This window comes from Mirounga angustirostris, unplaced genomic scaffold, assembly GCF_029215605.1.
Source record: "Mirounga angustirostris isolate CCGP_5_RB_7025 unplaced genomic scaffold, mMirAng1.0.hap1 SCAF_10, whole genome shotgun sequence".
Classification (NCBI taxonomy): domain Eukaryota; kingdom Metazoa; phylum Chordata; class Mammalia; order Carnivora; family Phocidae; genus Mirounga; species Mirounga angustirostris.
The window spans coordinates 104,328,702-104,351,534 of NW_026991718.1; the positions used below are offsets into that span (position 1 = coordinate 104,328,702).

The 22,833-nt window shown below is 38.8% G+C and overlaps 1 protein-coding gene across 4 annotated transcripts in view; it reads right to left on the minus strand.

Moving 5' to 3' along the window:
- Positions 1–364: 364 nt before the first annotated feature.
- The window catches only part of PLCB1 (phospholipase C beta 1), a 683,394-nt gene continuing 660,925 nt past the window's right edge, over positions 365–22,833 (minus strand). For all 4 annotated transcript variants that reach the window (XM_064572834.1, XM_045885403.2, XM_064572835.1 and 1 more), the window contains one exon: positions 365–3,704. In XM_064572834.1, the coding sequence (XP_064428904.1) occupies positions 3,477–3,704 (228 nt within the window). In that variant the 3' untranslated portion in view covers positions 365–3,476. The remainder of the gene's footprint in view (positions 3,705–22,833) is intronic.

A 22,833-nucleotide genomic window follows, 5' to 3' on the forward strand; every position in this document is an offset into this window, starting at 1 on the left:
TGTTTCATAAGAAAAACTTACATCAAGTACTCTGTCAGTTCATCTCCACTATTTGTTAGCAACCTTTGACTGTTTGCTTTCCCTAGCTTTGGTGAAGGAAAGGAGGGAGGGTCTCTAAAACGGAAGTAATGGGCAGGTGTACCGTCATTCCTGCACGGGATGGTGGAGCGATAGAGTAATGAGAGCTGTGTCCTCTGGCACATGCATTGCAGCACATCCCGATTCCCTGTACAGGCACAGGTGGGCTGTATCAGGGTGGGCCTTCTGTCCCTAATGACTGGTACAAAGCATACTCCCACCATCTGGTCCGTCAAAAAAAAAAAAAAAATGGTTGGCTCTGACACCAAGAAATGACACACCTGGGTTGTGTTAAGAAATTTTTATTGTTTCCTTTGGAATCGTGATGAAAGCACATAAAATTACAAGTGGAAGAAACATCATGCCACAAAATTGCATAGAATTATTACAAAAATGTGAATTACGCATTTTAAATAATTTGAGATCGAAGAACCAAAATATGTACACTTTAAGAGTTTCAAATACTTTGTCCTATCTTTTATTTTTCTTCTGAAAAGGCAAAAGTCACGAGGTCCAATCCATCACAAACAATATTTATACAGTGCACAAGCGCAACATTAAATTCAAAGTAACGCAAGCAACGGCCCTTTCTTTCAGAATTATTTAATGACTGCTTATCTATTACAGGAGCATTAATCAATGTATGGTGAGGTTGAAATGTTCAAGTGAAATGCTGAAAACCAAAAACACACGGCATGTCATTAGAATTTTGAAAACTGGTGTTCACGGCCAAAACCACGCTATTCTCAGTAATGTAAGGGTATTGGGGGCGGGGGGAGCTCTGTCTAATTTACTACACAGCTCTAACGCTCTATTACAGGGAAATCCACAGTACAGAATTTCACACATTCAACACAGAACAAGGCAAATACATAAAGGCACAAAACTGCACATCATATAGACCCTTTTTCTTTATCTTACTCTATTTCAAGTAATCTTAATATTGTTAAATGATAGTATCGCTGTAGTAGGTTCAATGATGCAAGATGGACAGTGTAACACACTACCCCACAACTGCAAAAAGTGTCATTGTACAGATATAAAAATGTGATTACAGTAAATGGCCAAATACAAATGTATTGCAAAATGACTAGAGTCACTAAGAGAATGAAATCCAACTACCAAAAACAGTTTTGTGTAAGTCAAGGTTTTTCCACTTCTGTCTATCTCTGGACTAAAATGTGAGACAGTGTTCTGTAATAATCATCGTTGCGTTTGGTTATGAATGCTATTATTAGTTCATTCTTCTGCAATGTTAGACAGTCTGTTATTTTATTTATAAAAATGCAGCATTCAATTGTGCCCATTCTTGCTTCCTTACGATTAATGCCTTTCTTTCAAAGTGCAAAAGTTGAATGATTTACAAAAGATTTATCTTTCAGTGGAAGATATGTTTTATTAAGTGTCTAATTAATACCCCAAATCCTTCAGATCAAAACATAATCATCTCCAAAGAGGATGGGATTTTTTCCTCTTGAGTCTTGCTTGATGTGTGTGTTTTTTTTTTTAATCAAACACTCTTGCCTCATGTTTGAACTAAGCCTTCGTTTTGATTAAAACTTAATTGTGATCCCTAGTTATTGCTTAAAGTTAAATAAAATAATTTGCATAAAAATATTAAATTCTTGAAACACAATTTTCAGGACACAACCGGTTTTTGCATTTTAAGACGTTTTGCTAAGCTACAATCAGACAGGTTTATTTTAAAGGAAAATAAAGCTATGAGCATCTTTCTTCAGCTCTTTAACTTCATTGTTCTTTGTGTTACTCTCTAAATTATATTGTCCTCTATATAATTATTCTCTCTTACTTAAGTTCTTTCAATAATATTTTTGATCAGTTTTCCCATGATATAATTTGTTTTTCTTACGCCACCCAACATAGAAACTTAACAAAAAGACATAGTTAAGTGAATTAAATGTACATAGTAAATATATAATGAAAGATTTTTTTATGTTAGAATAAAATCGAAATCTGTCAGACTTAAAAATTATGAAAGATACTAATAAATTTCCATATTGCTGTCCTATACATTTTTTGTATATTCTATTAAAACAAGCTTAAAATCTGATACTTAAAATCCAGTTTTTGATCCTGCAAAATATATATCAAATTCATATTCTAAGCTCTAAATCTACCTCAACTTGCATCAAGTTCCATCAACTGTTTCTTAGAATTTCAACATAATTTAATAGCCACATAATATAGATAGATGTTTGACCATTTTCTTCTCTAGGCATTTATCCCTGAATTTGGTTTTAAGTCTTGTGGAAGAGACTTGGGTCATTGCCAATTAAAAAACACACATCTACACTTGTATGTGCGCACGTGTGTGTGTGTGTGTGAGTGTGTATACACTTACATGGCTGTGTGTGTACATATATACATGGGGATACTATATATCATCTATATGTGGGTCTGTGTATTCTCTAGATAAATATTCAATCTTTATCTCTATAGTAAAAATAAATGAACCATAAAAAATGTGAGACAGCAAAATAACCACTGGAACCTGTTCACTCTGATTGAATCTCTGCTCAACATCCATCAGCTTAACTATTTTTATTCAACCAGACAGACTCTTCGTAGTTATTTAATAATTTCAGGCCAACAACCAATGAATACCCAGACTTTGAGTGCAAATAGTCAACTCAGAAAGCACAGTGGGCCTGGAAGTGTGTGGCCAATTTGCTCAAGCAACCAAATGTTATGAGCCATATTGCTAAGTCTTGGGATAGCTTCACTGGGCAAGGATACAATCAAGTGACTTTTTTTCAAGAAAGAAAACCAACTTAGTCGAATCGCTATGGTACCTAATAAAGCCATGTCAGCAACAAATACATTGATGCCTCTATGATAAATAAATTAGCAAACTGCAAGCCACCTGTGCTTGCAAAGCAAAGGATAAAACAATTTAATATGCACATTAACTTGAAAATATGATAGCTGAGGGGCAGTTAGGAAAATGAATGCTCAAAGTTGGCTGTTTGATAGTGTTAAATAATACTATGCATTTCTCAAACTATTTCTATTACTTTGAAATACTTTACACCAGAGCTTCAAATAAAAACATGAGCTTGATTTTCTTCAAAAAAGACACTGTCCTTCATTAAATGTCCCATGGAGCCTGGAAGTTGCCTGCTTTGAATTTACTATTGGAAAGAAAACGAAAATCCCACATACATGCACTCTCCGCAAGCAGACCTGCAGTAGTGTCCACATAACACATGGAGCCTGGGCATGAGGATGTTTGCATGGATCCTTCTAGAACTCTCCCTTTGGTGTGGATTTTAGGCTAAGGGATGCTTCTCAGGAAGATGCTCCTGGGCAGTGATTTTTGTAGTAAGAGAGAGTCCGATGAAGTGGCCATGCATGCTTTGAAGGCCTGGCAGGAACAATCACAGAGGAGTATCAAACTCTTTTCCTGAGTTGTCTCCTTCTAGCTCCTCACTGGAGGGAGGCTTGTGGTTCATTTTTCCAGGCTCCGAGGCCAGGGAGGGAGGGGCAGAACTGTGATTGCTGTCTTCGCTGATCTTCCCTTTCATGGCTTCCTGCACGAACTCCAAGATCTCCAGGGGCAGTCTTTTGAACTTGTCTTGGTACTCTTGCTCCAGGTCCATCTGCAGCTGGGAGACATCAAGAGAGGAGGATGGTTTTAGGTCATTTAGTTTTCTATAACCACCCATGTGGAAACTCTTTGAAAGAGATGTACAAAGATGGGGGAGGAATAAATTAAGGTAAATACCATCCACTGGTTACCTATGGAGAAGATGTAAAACAGACACATCACTTGTCCATGGCTGAAAGTCAAGTTCAGATTATGTGTGGCGTAATAGGGCTAAAGACCTGCAACAGTATAAATAAATACACACACGCACACACAGGCAAATCTTTTGAAAAAGTTTACAATGCAGTGATCTGAAGTTCTTACGTGAAGGGACTGGAAGCTATTGATAGCTGGGAGTGCCAAGGTCAGCCATGCTTCAGGCTGGGGAGAGGGAAGAGGGGACTGGAGAGGACAGGAGAGGTACGAGCGGGCTTCATGAAGCGCCGCCGAGTACTTCTAGAGAGGAGCTCAATGCACTTTTTAAAAAGATTTATTTATTTATTATTTTAGAGGAAGAGAGAGGGTGGGTGAGGGGCAAAGGGAGAGAACTTCCAGCAGGCTCCCGGCTGAGCGCGGAGCCTGAGGCGGGGCTCGATCTCACCACCCTGACGTCATGACCTGAGCGGAAACCAAGAGTCAGACCTTTAACTGACTTCGCCACCCAGGCACCCTCAGTGCATTTTTATGAACTGAACATACTCCTGTAACCGACTTTAACTTCTGTTTTGACTTCTTGTATCACCTCTTTGATTCTTTTTCTTTTCGTTCTAATTTTATTTGCCTTGTAAATTGCTTTAGCTATCTTATAAACTGTCTTTTAACTTATCTGTTTAATGTTCTGGAGAATGCCCAGACTTTTAAAAGTCACAGAACCGTTTCTTCAGACTTAAATGGAAGCCATAATCATAAAACCAGTGAAGGCCAGGCATCTTCTGTAGCTGGGATGAGGGACGGCCGGCGGTGGGTGCTGCCTCTGGAAAGCTCTGCTGTGCTGAGCCCCATTGAAACACAGAATTTTATTTTATTTTATTTTATTTTATTTTTTAAAGATTTTATTTATTTATTTGTCAGAGAGAGAGACAGTGAGAGAGGGAACATAAGCAGGGGGAGTGGGTGAGGGAGAAGCAGGCTTCCCGCTGAGCCAGGAGCCCGATGCTGGGCTCGATCGCAGGACCCTGGGATCATGACCTGAGCCGAAGGCAGACGCTTAATGGCTGAGCCACCCAGGTGCCTTGAAACCTAGGATGTTAAATGAAATTCTCTTTCCTTATTGAATGGTAAGTTGGGAGTCTAGTCTTAGAAACAGCATGTGAGACTAATGCTTTTTCTTTCTGCTCTTAGTAGCCTCGAGGCAGCTTTTCTTGAGACATGTCCTTAAAACCTTTATGGAATTTTTTGTGTGTGTGCTTCTCAAACTTCTAAGCATCACACAAATCACCTGGGATCCCGACTTTGCTTCAGATTCAGGAGACCTGGGTGGGGTCCAAGATCCTGCATGTCTCAGTGACTCCCAGGTGATGCCAATGAGGCTGGTCCACATTGGACACCCTGCTTGACTTCCTGCCCTGGTTCAACTCTGAACTCCCCGTTCTACTTTTTATCTTGATCCTGGCTGTATGTCCTCCATTTGAGGCTTCATGCAGTCTCTGGTGCTTGCCCTGAGCCCTGGACCATCCAGGGTAAAGACAGTGCTCAGGGCATCTGTCTCTAGGTGCTGTGACCCCCTTTCCTTACTCACATTCTGGACAGTGTCAGCAACATAAAGAGAACACCCTCTTTAAGTTCAACCCTTTTGCTCTTGCTTTTATGCTAGAGAAATTCTGCCAAGACTTAGTTATATAATATAGGTCCAAGATCCCTTATCTGCCATTCTAAAACCCCCAAAGTTCTGAAATCCAGAACTTTTTTGTAAATTTGGTGCAAACACGTAGACATTAATTGATATAAGGTTATTTATAATTCTTATATATTTCACTGAATGTGAATATCCATGCACGGTACTGTAGATACATTACTTTGTATGACTATGAGGATGACCAAGCACCCCTCTAGAGTATTATGCTCACAGTATATGCATTATATAACACTTTCTAAAATCAGAAAAATTATGAGTTCCAAAAAACAATGATCCCAAGAGTCTCAGATAATGGATTATAGATCTGTTTGAACAACCTTCCCCTCCCCCACCCCACATCAAAAAGTGCCTGATAGGGGCGCCTGGGTGGCTCAGTCAGTTAGGCGTCTGCCTTCAGCTCAGGTCATGTTCCTGGAGTCCCAGGATCGAGCCCCGAATTGGGCTCTCTGCTCAGTAGGGAGTCTACTTCTCCCTCTGCCCTTCACCCACTTTCGTGCTTTCTCTCACTCTCTCTCAAATAAATAAATAAAATCTTTTTTTTTTTTTAAACGTGCCTGATAAAAATGACTTGCCCTAAGTATTGGAAGTCAACTCTTCTTCCCAAATATAAAATGTAGGGTATTTATGAAGATGTTGTGCCGGCATATGAATTCTAATAAGCCAAGGAGAAAACATGCTATGAGAAGGGCGCTCATGGGGCTCCGAGATTGACATGACTACAGCGGAGCAAAGGCACCTGTGTACACAGCTGCGCCCTTCCTCTTGGGAACAGGTGAGCCATTGGAGCATCACAGACAAGATGACAATGGGCAGTTCTTTCCCAGGTATGGCAACCAGTTAGAAGGGAGTGGGGCTTTTACAGGAGTGAAATCTTAGCCTGGTGGTTGGCAGTTCTCAGTAACTACCATCCAGGTCTCATCATTCATTTGTCTCCATTTTAATTCAGCAAAGCATGCTGTTCAAATTTTGTTTCCAAGGAATATGAGGAAAGGAAGAAAAGCAAGGGGCCTCGTGTTCAGCAAACAGTAGATTTCTATTTTCCTTGAGGTTAGTGTGGGGGACCTTCAGCTTTGGATACATTGTATGTGACCTAGTAGTCAAATGCTCTTAGGTGAGACAAGACCCCAGAGTGCTTGATAGGCTGTTTCTTTTTAAAATTTATATATAAAAAAGGATGTGAAATGTGAGACAATGTCAAATACTTAAACTAACATTTTTGAATAATTTTTAATAATCCAATTTTTAAAATAATCTATTTTAATAATTATGATTCTGCACCCAATTCGAATGTGTGAGATCTTTTCCCCTCATACCACAAAGCAATTCCCTAGGACACCAGCTGGATGTCCCATAATTTAACTCAATTCTGATATTATCTACCTGGAGATAGCATCAGATCCTACAAGTTAAGAGCTCAGTCCTATAAGGCTGTCCCCCACCCCCACCTCATGTCAGATGTCAGTTGCAAATCCAGGTTGTCACCTGTGATTCTGACTAACTGGATATAGATTGGAGATTCCAATGATTCCCCCCACATTGGGTTTGATTAATTTGCTAGAGCGGCTCAAGGAACTCAAACATTTTACTTACTAGATTACTGGTCTGTTATAAAAGGGTATAACTCAGGAACAGCTAGGTGGAAGAGATGCACAGGGCAAAGTATGGGGGAAAGGGTGCAAAGCTACTGTGTTCTCTGAGCGCCCATTCCCCCTGCATCTCCTTCCACAAGTTCTCCAACTCCTAAGGTCTTCAAACCCCATCCTTTTGGGTTTTCATGGAGGCTTCATTACATAGGCATGGTTGATTACATCACTAGCCATTACCTATTGATTCACCTCTTGCCCTTCTCTCCCTGGAGATTAGGGGTTGGGACTGTGAGGTCTAACCCTCGAATTGCAAGGTTGGTTCCCCTGGCAATCAGCCCCCATCTTTAGGTTACCTAGGGGCTTCTGAAAAGTCACCTCACTAACATAACAAAAGACACCTTTGTTGCTTATCATTTAGGAAATTTCAAGGGTTTTAGGAACTCTGTGCCAGGAACTGGGATGAAGATTAAATATATATTTCTTATTATAAATCACAATAATAATAATTAAGTAATTATTTAAAATAATTTTTAATTATTGACTCAGTTGTGGCTAAATTACAATTTTAGTGGACTCTTCTTTTATCATGGATTAGTGGTAAATTATACTGTATTCTAAACTACTTTAATAAACTAAAATAATTTATTAACTAAATTAATTTTATTTAATTTATATTACATGCCATACTTCACTCTTTTAAAAAAAGTCATTCAGCTATTAACAATTTAATTACAAATTTGCATTTATTATTAAATTTCAAGTTAGAGCTTTTATTTATTTTTGCTTTTTATACATGAAATACTTGTTCATTGTAAGAAAATATGAAGGGCAAAGTCTGGCTCTGTTCCCAAAGAGTCCCACCCATCAGGAGTCTAGAATTATTCCAGCCTAAGGGTCACAAACTCAGATGTTTGGGGGGGCCAGGCAAGTCATGAAAATAAGTGGGAGTGGTGGGGAGAACATGCTCAGTCTAAAGGGGTGGCAGAAACCCAGCTCTAGCTAATGTTTGCAAGACTTTTGTTTTTCAGAAGTCAGAAATTTAAATTTTCATGGAGGACCTGATTTTTTATTGTTGGCAGTCAATTTGAACCACACTCGTGAGTTCTACTGGGCTTGTGGAGGGTTTTTAACTTCTGGCCTAGCAGATTTAAATCTGGCTTAGACCAGGAAACTCGAGAGATTGGGTCTAACTATGGACTTTCAATTTGGATCCCTCCTCATTTTGCCTCACCACCATCCTGAGCTTCAGATGGTTCTCCACTGAATACCAGGACTTGCTCTTGATCATCCTCTGCTGGGGTTCAGTGCTATCCCATCTCATTTTCACATTCTGGTTCACATCCTCATTGAGTATTGAGTGTCTACTCTGTGTAACTCAAGCTGTAGGTTCTAGGGGAATGGTAGATTAATTGCACAAGTGATAGCAATGTCTCACCCCTCCTGGTACTCATGGCCTCGGCAGTGTTTCCCATGAAAGAGTAGAGTGTACTTTTCATCTCCCTGAATCTAGGGAGGCCTTATGATCTGCTTTGTCCAGTAGAATGTCAAAGTGACAGCATGCAGTTCTGAGCCTAGACCTCAAAAGGCTTCATGTGGTTCTGCTCTCACTGTTGGAAGCTCACTGAGCCATTACGTGAAGAGGCTCAGGCTAGACTGCTGCAGGAGGAGACACATGACCCAGTTATCCCCCTCTCCATCACTTTGAATGACTATCAGACATGAGGGAAAAGCTATTATAAATAGCCAGCCCTCAGCTGACCCACCAGCTAAACAGGCTTGAGTAAGGCTACTGAGACCAGCTGAGCCTTACTCAGACCAGAATTGCCCAGTAGACTCATGAGCTTAGTAAATGCTTAATGTGTTATGCCACTCAGTTTTGTGTTTTTTTTTTTTAAAGATTTTATTTATTTATTTGAGAGAGAGAGAATGAGAGAGAGCACATGAGAGGGGGGAGGGTCAGAGGGAGAAGCACACTCCCTGCCGAGCAGGGAGCCCGATGCGGGACTCGATCCAGGGACTCCAGGATCATGACCTGAGCCGAAGGCAGTCGCTTAACCAACTGAGCCACCCAGGCGCCCTGTTTTTTTTTTTTTTTGTTAGGCAGCAGTATTGTGGCAATAACCACCTGATACAGTAGGGGAATTCAAAGGAGTGTCATATATGGCCTGGTTCCACGAAGCACTCATAGTTTAATTCAGCTGGCCCCATCTCTCCATTTCTATAATTTTAAAACACATTCTTGAGGGACAATCACCATAGGACTGAGATCTTCATGAAAAATCTGATTTTGGAGAATATGCTTTGGAGCTTTTCTCTAACATTAGCAAACGTGAGCTTGCTTGATCTTAAATTTATAAGATTTTTAGGAAATGGGCAAAAAGAGGGAAGGACATGGTTGAATTTAATCTCTAATTTTAAGGCGAACTGCTACATTACACTCAGATATTAATAAATAAGAGCATTGCCAGAGTTTGTTTTATTATAGGCTGAGTTGTCCAATTTGACTAGTCAGACTCAATTTCTAAATTTCTCAGTTAACTCACTTTTCAAAACATGTTGCCTACTCATAGCTTCTGTGAACTCTGGATAGTTAAGCAGGAAAAGACAATACGGTCAAGTTCAAATGTTTTTAGCTCTGCCTGATTATAATGTCCAAGGTTTTTGCACTTGGGATGCTTATTTTGCCTCTGACAGTTTTTCAACTGCCTTAAAAAAATAAGGTAGAGATTTGATCTAGTTATGCAAGGTTTTTAGACTCATAAATGTAAGCGAAGATCAAGGAGAAAGTAAAGTTACTTATGAAGGTTAGTTTAAAAGCAGGGGGGAAATACTCAATATAATGTAAATGTGGCATAAATATAAGATAAGACAGGTACTGACTTATTAAAGAGATATAATCAATACCAACTTTCTAAGGAAACAAATTGAAAACAGAGTGTAATAAGCTACTGTGGGATAACAAAGACACAGCTGCTAAAACTTAAAAAAAAAAAATGCTACAGAGAAGGCACAGAGAGATATTTAAGGAGAATTTTCACTTTGAGCTCAGCTCCAACTCGAGTCATTTCGCCCAATGAAGTATATTAAAGACCTTAATATAGAACACAAAGCAGGGCCCTGGGTGGCTCAGTTGGTTACACGTCTGCCTTCAGCTCAGGTGATGATCTTGGGGCCCTGGGATAGAGCTCCACATCAGGCTCTCCGGTCAGCAGGGAACATACTTCTTCCTCTCTCTGTTCTCACTCTCTCTCTCAAATAAATAAATAAAATCTTTAAAAAAAATAAATAAAACACAAAGCAAAAAAATCTTAGGAAAAATTCTGGGTGAATAATTGCATAATCATAGGGTATAGAGACCTTCTCAAGCAAGATAGAAAAACTGTAAGCTACAAAGAAAATAATTTATTAGGTATGTAGTTGATCCTTAGTGTGGGGAGGGCAGGGGCGCTAACCCCCTGCATAGCCAAAAATCCAAGTCAAATTTTTGACTCCCCCAAAACTGTTAATAGCCTACTGCTGACTAAAAGCCTTGCCAATAACATAAACAGTTGTTTAACACATATTTTAACACATATTTTATGTTATATGCATTATATACTATATTCCTATAATAAAGCAAGCTAGAGAAAAAAATGTTTTTAAGAAAATCATAAGGAAGAAAAAATACATTACAGTACTATACTGTATTGGAAAAAAACCATGTATAAGTGGACCTATTCAAACCCATGTTGTTCAAGGTCACTGTATTTAGCTAAATGAAAATAATATTTTTTTGGTGAAAAAATGGACAAACCTCAAGCAATTCATAGGAGAAGTGAAAATATCCAAAATATATTTCAGAAAACGCTCACTCATAGACAATAAGGGAGATTCAATAGCACATTTTTTAAAGGGACATATTGGTAAGAAAAAAAAAGGTTTGTTCAAAGGAGCAGTAACATCTGGGGAGAAGTGGACATTTTCAAACATTGGGCAATAAAATGGTATCCATAATATTTATAAGAAGGAAAATGTACATAGCTTTTCACCTAGCAATTTCACATTTGGGAAGGGAACCTGGCCCAGGGAAATGAAAGCACCAACATATAAGATGGAAACGTCAGGGTGCCTGGGTGGCTCAGTTGGTTAAAGCGACTGCCTTCGGCTCAGGTCATGATCCTGGAGTCCCTGGATCGAGTCCCACATCGGGCTCCCTGCTCGGTAGGGAGTGTGCTTCTCCCTCTGACCCTCCCCCCTCTCATGTGCTCTCTCTCATTCTCTCTCTCTCAAATAAATAAATAAAAAACCTTAAAAAAAAAAAAAAGATGGAAACGTCACCAAACTTACTGCAGCATTGTTTGCAGAGGCAAAACCAAAAACCACCACCACCACCACCACCACCAAAAAACAAAAACAACAACAACAAAAACAAAACCCCTAAAACCAAAATAACAGCAACAACCACAAAAGCCCTGAAAGCAATTGTAATAATAATCTTGATATTTTGCCACATGTGCATTCTTATTGTTTATCACTCTATTTTTTTTTTTTTTTGGTGAATCATTTGAAAATAAATTTCAGATATCACAGCACTTGACCCCCAAACCGCTTAAAAATAAAGACATTTTCCTACATTATGGCAATACCTTAATCATGTCAAGGGAATTAATAATAATTCCTTAATGTTACCCAACATCCATCCATGTTCAGATTTTCCCAGTATTACCTCCCAAATTTTCTAGCTTTTTTTTGGACCAGAATTCAATCAAAGTTCTTGTATTGCATTTGATTGTGATATCTTCCTCTTTCTTCCCTGTTGAGTTATTTATTGTTTTAAATTTTTTTATGACTTGGATTTTTTGAAGAGTCCTGTTCAATTTTCTTATAGAATGCTCACATTTTGAATTTGTCTGATTATTTCCTGGGGGTGTCATTTAAGTTGGTCCTGGAAAACCTGCCTTTCCTGTAAACTAGAAATTAAGCCTGTAAGCTTGATCGGATGGGGATTAAACAAACATTTGTTTGGGCGAGAAGAGTCAACAGGTACTCTTTTCTATCTCTATCGTAACATATTAGTGAGCTCTATTATCATGTGGTTGCGTTATCAGCAATGCTAAATTTGATCACTTGGCTAAAAGTAGTAAATATCAGACTTCAACTTTGTCAACACATTTTTTTCTTTTGGCTATTGGCAATTATTCTGTGGGGTAAAGCTCTAGGTCCATATAAAGTTTCCTTAGCACCTTTTCATGAAATTGATGATTCTCACCTATCTTATTAGGGGTGAATGGCAATTTTATAACTCTTTTTTTATTTAGCTAGTATTCTTCTGTAAGGCAGAGCTTTCCCTTGTCAGGTGGAGATGAACCAGATTCCTCCTAAAAAGGCAGAGTAAGCATTTAATTCTTTTCCTTTGATTCACAAATATTCTGAGTAAGGAGTTGGGGCAATAATAATTTCAAAAGATAACCAATGAGTTTTCTTTTTCTTCTCTCTCTCTCTCTCTCTGAAAATAACTGCAGACAATATATTTTTATTTCCATTTATTCCCTTTGTTTAAATCAGTTGCAGTCATTATTCTTTTTTGAGCTCAAATTGTCGCATGTAATGCCAGCAGAAGCCCTTTGAGGGCATGATCCTGGGTCCTTTTGACATGCCCTCATTGGTTTTTTTTTTTCTTTTTTTCTTTTTTTTATTCTTATGTTAATCCCCATACATTACATCATTAATTTTAGATGAAGTGTTCCATGATTCATTGTTTGTGCATAACACCCAGTGCTCCATGCAGAAGCCCTCATTGGTTTTTGAGCACTTGCTTGCTTCTCTAGGTAAAATAAGGTAACTCAGGCACTTCTTGTGCTTTCTCTGACTCAGACTTGGAATCAGCTACTTTTCCAAAGAGCCTTTATTGGAGAAGGCATTGGGTGCTAAAAGTGCTCACTGCTACCAGACAGTCATTGTGTTTAGGCCAGCAGTGGACATCAGGACATATATTTTTGAAGAATCATTAGTACATATTGATATCTCAAATTTAAATGTAATATTATAGAATTTTTTCTTAACTCCTTTGATCTTTATATTTCTAGATTTCATTTTTTAAATTTTATTTTATTATGTTATGTTAATCACCATACATCATTAGTTTTTGATGTAGTGTTCCACGATTCATTGTTTGCGTATAACACCCAGTGCTCCATTCAGTACGTGTCCTCTTTAATACCCATCACCAGGCTAACCCATCCCCTCATCCCCCTCCCCTCTAGAATCCTCAGTTTGTTTCTCAGAGTCTATATCTCTTTTATTTTGTAACTAATTTTGTATATTTTGCTTTCTGGTAACGACGTATTTACTTACTTGCTTTACATTTTCAAATATATGGAAATAGTTTCAATGTTGTGACCTAACAATAAAATAACCACGTGAAGCGCAAGACATTCTTGAGGTTTTGTTTTTCACAGAATATATCCCGCCAAGGATGCAAAATTATATTACTCTGCAAAAATTCCCTTCAATTAATTATATTCTTTGTATAGTTACATTACTTTTTCTAAAGATTTTATTTATTTATTTGACAGAGAGAGAAAGAGAGCACGCGCACAAGCAGGGGGAGCCGCAGAGAGAGGGAGAAGCAGACTCTCTGCTGAACAGGGAGCCCAGTGTGGGGCTTGATCCCAGGGTCCTGGGATCATGGCTGAGCTGAAAGCAAACGCTTAACTAACTGAGCCACCCAGGCTCTCCTCATTATGTTACTTTTTATATACACATAAAGCCATTTGTTTCAGTTTGTTTTCTCATTAGACATTTTAGATTATTTACTTTTTTTTTTCTTTCTCTGGAAGCATCTGCTGTATTTTTAAAAATGTAATTCCTCACAGTCTCTTAACCCTTTTAAAAATATTTCTGGCCTTTGGGAAATGCAAGTGGTAATGTGGTACTGAAATTATCTTGCTCAATTTTAAAATTTACTGCTAAAGATTAGGGAAAATAATAAAACAAACAAGCAAAAACAACAACAACAACAACAAAACAACCCCCCCCCAAAAAAAACCCAGCAAAAACATCAGTAAAACAGAGTTTCTGTGAAAGAAAACATAAGGCTTCTGCTTGAAGAAATGAAATGCAGCCAATAAATGTAAAACAATAAATGACTATGAAAATAAGGGAACATAATTGTTACTGTGATAAATGAAGTAAATCTACATACAGTTTTTTTTTTTTAAGATTTTATTTATTTATTCATGACAGAGAGAGAGAGAGAGAGAGAGAGGCAGAGGGAGAAGCAGGCTCCCGAGGAGCAGGGAGCCCGATGCGGGACTCGATCCCAGGACCCTGAGATCATGACCTGAGCCGAAGGCAGACGCTCAACCATCTGAGCCACCCAGGTGCCCTCTATATACAGTTTTATATGTACTGTGATTACAACCATGAGAATATTTTCTAAGAATATAGAATTACTTTGAAAGAAAATACTAAAATATAAACTGTGTTGGGACTGAGTACTTTTACATTTCCTATTTCTCATTTTTATGGTAATGTGATATTTTACTTTTAGCATGAAAATAGCATTCCAAGGGTGCCTGGGTGGCTCAGTTGGTTAGGCGACTGCCTTCAGCTCAGGTCATGATCCTGGAGTCCCGGGATCGAGTCCCGCATTGGGCTCTCTGCTCGGCGGGGAACCTGCTTCTCCCTCTGACCCTCCCCCCTCTCATGTGCTCTCTGTCTCTCTCGTTCTCTCTGTCTCAAATAAATAAATAAAATCTTTAAAAAAAGAAAAAAAAAGAAAAAAAAGAAAATAGCATTCCAGAATAAAAGCAAATATTAAACAAACAAACAAACAGAAAAGCATAAAACACTGAGCGTGGGATAGAGTGACCGGGAAAATTTTATGAAGAATTAATGAGAGTATTTTAATGTCAACATCATCAATTAATCAGCTAAGAGGTTACTGAAAACAGTGGGAAAAGCATTAAAATACCCACATAGAATGGGTGGTTTCAAAATCAGCCTGAGCCACCTTGCAGACTCATCTTATTTTTAGAATAATCTCGTGAATTTTTACTCCAATCAAGAATAGAAATAACAGGATCATATAAAAGATACAGAGGGAGGTCAGTCAGGGTAGCAGGGGATTGTTGGAAAATCGCATGTGGGAAAATGGGACCGCATGAGATATCCCAACCATTACAGATTGTGTTGGTTTACTTGTTTTCCTCTATATTTTTTTTAGAATAAATTGCAATGGGACTTCAAGCCAAAATGTCTGAGTGGAGATTCCTTCTACTCCAAACAGGGAAATGCTGAGTAAAATAGAACACATACATTTAATTTAAATTGATAACTGAGTTTTTTTTTTTTAAAGATTTATTTATTTTAGAGAGAGAGAGAGAGCATAAGTGGGAGGGGCAGAGGAAAGAGAGAATCTCAAGCAGACTCCACGCTCAGTGCAGAGCCCTACCTGGGGCTCAATCTCACCACCCTGAAATCACCACTTAAGCTGAAACCAAGAGTCAGATGCTCAACGCATTGCACCATCCAGGAGCCCCTGATAACTGAGTTTTAATACTAGAAAAAGAAATCCTTAAGACACAGGAATAACAAAGGAACTCAAAGACAAACAGTCCGCGGTGGCAGAGTAGATTCTCCATCTTAGAGAACTGGGGTTTTAATGTTCTAAGAAGATAGGAGAGAAGGCCTAAGAATTGGGGGTATTAAAATGGTGAAGTCATAGTCTCTGCAGAAAGCCACTGGTTTCCACACTTGAAATGCCGACCAGGGAAACTCAATCTATAATATCAGGGACAAGGTGAAGAAGCCAGCAATTCATGGGGCCCATTTAAGGAAAAAATGTCAACTATGAAGAATCAGGAACCCAAACCAACACCACGAGGGAGGGCAGTCCCCAAATTCATAGTACCCTTGTAGATGGGTAATCAGTTCCAATAAATCAAAGCCAAAACTTAAAAAGGGATACAACCCATAAAGTCCTCGCAGAGGCCCAGCAAATTCAGACTGTTTGGATTTGCCACAATGCAAGGTGGTCGTGATCCTTATAGATTGACAATTCCCACTGAACATGAACTCAAAGTTCAAAGTTACAAGCCACTCAAGTAAAATGCAGCATTTGTTTAACCTTGTAATTTCAGGTTGCCATTGGCAACTGAAGTCTAAAGAAAATGAGTAAAAGGTGAGATGAATGAAAAACAGTCCAGACCTAATCAGAAATAAATTGGATAGTTCATGCCAATGTGGAGGAATACAATTAATTCACAATGGGTATAAATTCCTGACACGTTTAATCAAGTCCTGAAATATGTTGCATGCCTATATTTTTGGCAGATTTTTCCTAAACGATTATATTTGCCTGAAAATGATATTAAAATGAAGTTTCATCTTTTGAACAAAGACCAACTAGCAATAGAGTCCATTACAAAGGGCTAGGAAGATAATCACAAATTAAACTGCTTTCATCGATCTATACAATTGGATAATTCATTGAGGGATAGAAAGATTCTCTTTCCATGAAAGGTGCTTGCATCTTCCAGATATGACCTTGGGCAGCTCATTTACTATCTTGGAATTGAAATCTCCTCATATATAAAATGGGGATAATAATGACAGTTTCCACAGGTTGTTGTTACAAGGTTTAAATGAGATTATATGTGCTAAAGTAATTAGCATATTGTGCTTGCTTATTAATTCTGGATAACTTCATTTCTAAAGGGAGAGGAAAAAACATAACTTGCTGCTAAGAACATCTGGAACCCTGTCTAAGTGGTCTTTGTTCTTTCTAGTTACATCATCTAAGTCATTATTGGGTCAACACAGCGCAATTATGGCGTGTGTTGGATCTCACTTTTAGACTATGTTCTGGGCTGTTGTCGATTTGAAGCATTTATCAACAAATAATATTTTTGAATACTCTGATTGGTGCAAGGCCCTGTGTTTGGTGCTGTGAAGAATGAAAAATTTAGAATCTGTCCAGGGTGATAAGTGATAGTTATGTGGAAAATAACACGTTGGGCTGAATGGGTTCTAGGACAAAATATACTATGGATGTTGAAAATGAAGGTTGTATTGGGAAATACTTTGATATGGGAAATACTCTGTAGAGGAGATGGGACTTAAAAAGTTGGGGCCTTGTAGGATCTGTCAATATCCTTGCTATTATCATTATCCTGGGGCAGAGGTTTCCAACCTTCAACCTATGGCACATATAATAGATGATATCTACTAGGGGGATGGAGTTTTCTAACTGTAACTTCCTTCTTCCTTGCACTTTTTAATGGTATATAGCACAAGAACATATCTCTGAATCTGCTCTAATACATAACAATTAAATCATTACCAGTGTCTTTCATCTATAATTAACCACAGATTATAATAGAGGGGACCTCACAGTCTGTGACTGAGAGCACTTTTTTAAAAGATGGTTGCATGTTAAAAGTGAAAAGATGGGAAAGCTTTACATCAGCACTTCTCAAAAGTTAATGTAGACATAAAGTACCTGGTGATTTTGTTAAAATGCAGATTCTGATTCAGTAGATCTGGGGCGGGTCCTGAGAGTCTGCATCTCTAACTAGCTCCCAGGTGATGTTCTTGTTGTTCGTCTAAGGACCATTTTCTGAACGGCACCACTTTAGACAAAGGGCTCCCCACAAAGTGCTCTTTTTGTATATCCCTCCTCAACATTTTTTTTTTTTTTTGTAAATCTCATCTCTCTGGACCTCTGGAGGTTGCTAATATTCAAGTTTGGATTCGAGGTGTTTGATGGAGGCTGTTGTGTGAAGGCAGAATGAGGGTTAAGTCTGCAGAGACGAAAGACGGAAGGATCTAGGATAGGTAGGCAGTGGATCCAAATACTAAATGCTAAGTAGATCAAAATACTGGATCAAAAAGAGGAAATATAGAAGCTAGAGATCATGTGATTTACCAAGCATAGTCCCTACATGCATTTGCATTTTAAATTTTATTTCATGTCAAGAGCAAAACGCATTGTGACATAAGTCTTATGTATCAGCTCCTCTACACACCCATATACTCCGTGAAATTGCCCATGGAGGAAATCTGCTCTTAATACAGCAAAGAACATAATCAGATTCCTGTGACTTTTTTCCTAGCTTCATCCCCATTCTTTCTTCACTGTCATTTCCCCAATATACCTCTCTTGAAATGCTTCAGTATCTTAGCTTAACCCATAATTTATACCTCCTTTGATTCTTAAGATGTATTACAGAACTTCTTTTGTAATCTTACACGTGTCTAGAGATTACTGTAGAAACCTTTGAAAGGGACATTAGCAATTATATTGTCAACCTCTCTAAGACTTCGTAGTATTGGAAAGGGATTTTAGAAATTATATAGTCAAACCTTTTCCTTTAACCTAGTATAAAACTGTGGCTGAAAGAAGTTATGCAGCTTTCTCAAGGACACAGCTTGCTAATAGTAAAGCTAGGACCAGAACCTAGTTGATTCTCCTCTTTTGTAAACTGACTGGATTAATGGCCTCAATACCTCACCTCTCTCTCTCTCTGTATCCACAGCCTTTGCCTTCTCACCTTAAGTTGCTCTTACTAAAGCATACAGGCTGCTTCTCTATCTTTTGCATATGAGGTGGTCATGTGACTTATTTTGGCCAATAGGGTGTTAGCAGACATGGCCCAAGGAGAGGCTTGAAAAAGCACTTGTGCATTTCAACTTTCCTTCCTGTTACTCTGGTATGGCCATGGGAACATGCCCGGTCTAGTCTGGTAGAGGAACATAACTGGGTCACTCCAGTCATCCCAGTCACACAGCCTGAATTGTCCAAGATCAACCAGCAAGTGGCCAGTATACTGATATGGAAACAAGTCCGGCTGAGATCAGTAGAGTCACCTACCTGACCTATACCTAACCATAAATGTATGACCAAGCCCAGCTAAGCTCTACTCAGCCCGGATTGGCTGAACTCTGCAAATTCATGAACTACATAAATATTTATAATTGCACACCAGTGAAGTTTTGTGTTTTTAGGCAGTGTTATTGTAGCATGTCCCCCATGACCTCCACAATTTCTTTCAAAATTGTGCATGAAATTCTGGGGCCTTGACATGGGATGAATTGTTTGTCCTGTCCCAAGAGCCATACTCTTGCTGCTTTGTATACATACCACCACCATTCAGCATCTAAAAGCAAATAATACTATAATGGGAGTCAATAATTTTGCTACCTGGCAAGCCACTTCATCTCAGTGAATGTATGTGCTCTGGGCCTTGAAATTTTTGTGTCTGTCCTGGAGTATTCTCCCCTTAGAGGTGCCTACTATTAAGGCCTAGGAGTTTTCTATTTTTAGTGAAGTGCTTTCTATAGGATGACTCAGCTGGGGTCTATCAGAGCTGGGAATAAAAATAATTGTGAGTGAGGGAAGAAATTTTTATTTTACCAAAATGAGTAATCACAGGCCAGTGACCTCTTGTCAAACTGAAAGTTACCACTGTACTTAAAAAACCAAAAGATGGTTTAAATCTCTGAAGACCCGTGCTCTGGGCCAAAGAAGTTAAGAGACTTATAACTTTGAGTTAATGCACATTTAGCACATTATTAACTGTCATTCCTTAACTAAGGAAACTGAAGCCTACCACTCCAGCGTTTTAGTGCAGAATCAAGATCTGAACACTAAACTCTTGCCACTTAATCCAGGGCTCCATCCCCCCCATTCAAAACCAACTCCCATTCTGTAAAAATAGAATTTGTGATCATCTCAGTAACCTGCTCTGCTGTATGTTGAGAGTAGAATCACAACTCCACTATATTTTCCTGGCATGTCTAGGATTTTAGAATGCTTTTACAAAATAATTGGAAATTGTCTTTTACTGAAAAGTGATGATAAGGAAGGGTTCCATGGCATAGGGTCTTACTGACACGCTGCCCTTTTAGTAACAAGATACAGGCTCTTGGAAACAATAGGGACTCTCACCCAGCTGCAATTAGCCTGGTCTATTTCTCAGCCTTCACTGGGTTTTTCTATTTGCATCTGTCATGCTTAGAAGACACTGGCTTTTCACCCCCCACTATGTAATTCTTCAGCTTAGGATCTGTTTATTTGGTCAGCTGGCTGTTTTCCTGTTTGCCATTAAGTGCAGTCTAATTTAATCAGATTATTTCTGTAAAGAACCATATACTACAAGAAGGAACAAACAAATGAAAAATTGTAAGAAGAAAATCATCCCAGTTTACAAGAAAAAAAAAATCTCTTGGGGTAGAACTGATCTAGTAAATATTGCTAGTAAATTGTAATGAAATATGGAACAATAAAAATAATGATGATTTAATTATAATTTACTGAGTTCCTATTATGTGGCAGGCACTGTTCTTAGGACCTTTTTCTTTTAAGATTTTATTTATTTATTTATTTATTTATTTATTTATTTATTTATTTATTTGAGAGAGAGAGAACATAAGCAGAGGGAGCAGTAGAGGGAGAAGCAGACTCCCTGCGGAGCAGGGAGCCTGATGTGAGGCTCCATCCCAGGACCCTGCGATCATGACCTGAGCCGAAAGCAGACACTTAACCAACTGAGCCTCCCAGGTGCCCCAGGACTTTTCATGTATTAACTAGTTTAATACATGTTCATTAATTACAGAATCTCCAAATTCACATACCTATGGGGCCCAAGAAACAACATAAATATGTGAATTAGTTTTGGTATAAGGCAGTAGAGAGGCACCAAGACCTGTGGCCAACTGGAATAGTATTTCATGTTTAAACACTCAAATTCAAAAATGTATACAGGTACCAAGAGTCAAGTAAAAGGCTCGATTTAGTTTGCAGGTCACCAGTTTGTGGCTCCTGATTAGCTGCACTATAAGGAGCAAGGGTATGACAGTGAAGGATGATCTACGCCCATCGGTTAAGAAGCTAAGAAAGACCACACCAGAAGAATCCTGTTCTCTCTACCACATAAACCCTAAAGGAATCAATAAAAAGCCTCAAGTCAATTGAAATAAAAGGCCGTTCAAAGGCTAATTATTTTTAGATGAAGTGTGTATTTCTTTTCAATCAAGTGGAATGCCACCAGCAGGGAAGAATTGAATTTACATTATAAATTCAATTCCTGTACTGAGTCACATTAGAAACAAATGTCTATAGCGCAGATGGTGCACATAGCCATCTCAGATAAGGGGGAGCTCCGGAAAAACATTCTCTGGGGGATGTCTTGGGCTGGGGTCCTTTGAGACATTCCAGAAGTGGTCGCTGACACCTTATTCTCATGGAGGGTCCAGCCCCTGTGTGGGTCCTCCTTTGGATCAGAGTCTCCTCATAGGCACACACCTTTGTCTTAACTCCTTTTAAGACTTACCAAAAGCATCAGTAATTATCCACCTTGAGCCCTAGCTAAGAACGCTCTCTCTCGAATTAAAGCCTGTGCATTAAAAAAAAAAGAGAGAGACAGGCTATGTCAAACGTCCTGGAATGAACTCAGCCATGTCCCTGGAGAACGCCCTTCTCCTGATCACCTAAAATTAGTTTTGGTTTTTTCTTTTTCTTTTTATAATATATTCAAGAGTGGTTAGCAGTCCTAGGGTTTTATCAGGATAATTGATTTTGATTCTTAGGGAGAGAGTATTTCCTAATTATATAGTCACTCCTTCTAAATATAATATTTATGGCTTCTGGTTAAATCACTGTGGTTTTATGTTGGCTGTTTCCAACTTGATTTGAGAATAAACGAGACATTTGTTCTCCTGGCCTCAGGGGTTTTGAGAAGTCTGATTGTCATTCCTGAATTCTTCACCCAAGGTGAAGTTGGAAAACTATGATGGAATTTCTCAGAGAACAAACTGACCCAGGGCTGGGTAAAAAGGTAAATGAGTGTCTGGGGCTGGGCTGGAACGTGGTGACCACAGAGGGTGTTCCTCGGCTACAAAGAGCAGCCACCCAATCTTGCCACCTAGATTGCTGCCACATGCATGCCAGAGGTTGCTACATCTGATTTTTTCAAAAGAAGCTAGCAATCTGGATTTTCATGTTAAATCTTATGGTTTGTCAATGTTGGCACCTAAGTTAGAAATGTATAAAACACTGTGCAGGTCTGGGGTGCTTGGCTGGTTCAGCTGGAGGAGCCTGTGACTCTTGATCTTGGGCTCATGGGTTCAAGCCCCATGTTGGGTATAGAGATTGCTAAAAAAAATAAATAAATAAATTTAAAACAACAACAACAACACTGTGCAGGTCAATTTACAACCTTTGAAATATCTGGGTAGTATATTCCATGAATCTGTCTTTGAACTTGATCTAAAAGTCTCCTGAGGCCTCTCCACTCTGGGATTGGCCTCCAACCTCTTTGCTGAATAAATGGAAACATAACTACATGGCCCTGGTGTCCTGAATCTTTGATAAGGCACCAATCACTGGGAAGGAGAAGACACTTCACTTAGCTCCTCTGGAAGGCGGTTGCTAAATAATTTGGGATGTCTCCCTATTCTCCCATTTCCTCATTTGCCAACTTGTGGTGATGTGACTGTGCTAAATGCATAGGGTTTGGGATGGGAAATCTGATAAACCTAACTGCAAGGTGTTTTTATAGAAATGTCTTTTTTAAGTCTTCTAGTCTAGATCCTTCTGCTGATGGATCCCTTTTTTCCAAGAGGTCTGCAGAGGTGATTTGGAACACAAAGTGGTTACTCCACGGACTTTATCATTGGGGTCTTATACAAGGGGCAGTCAATTTAGAGTAATTCTAGGTATAGCA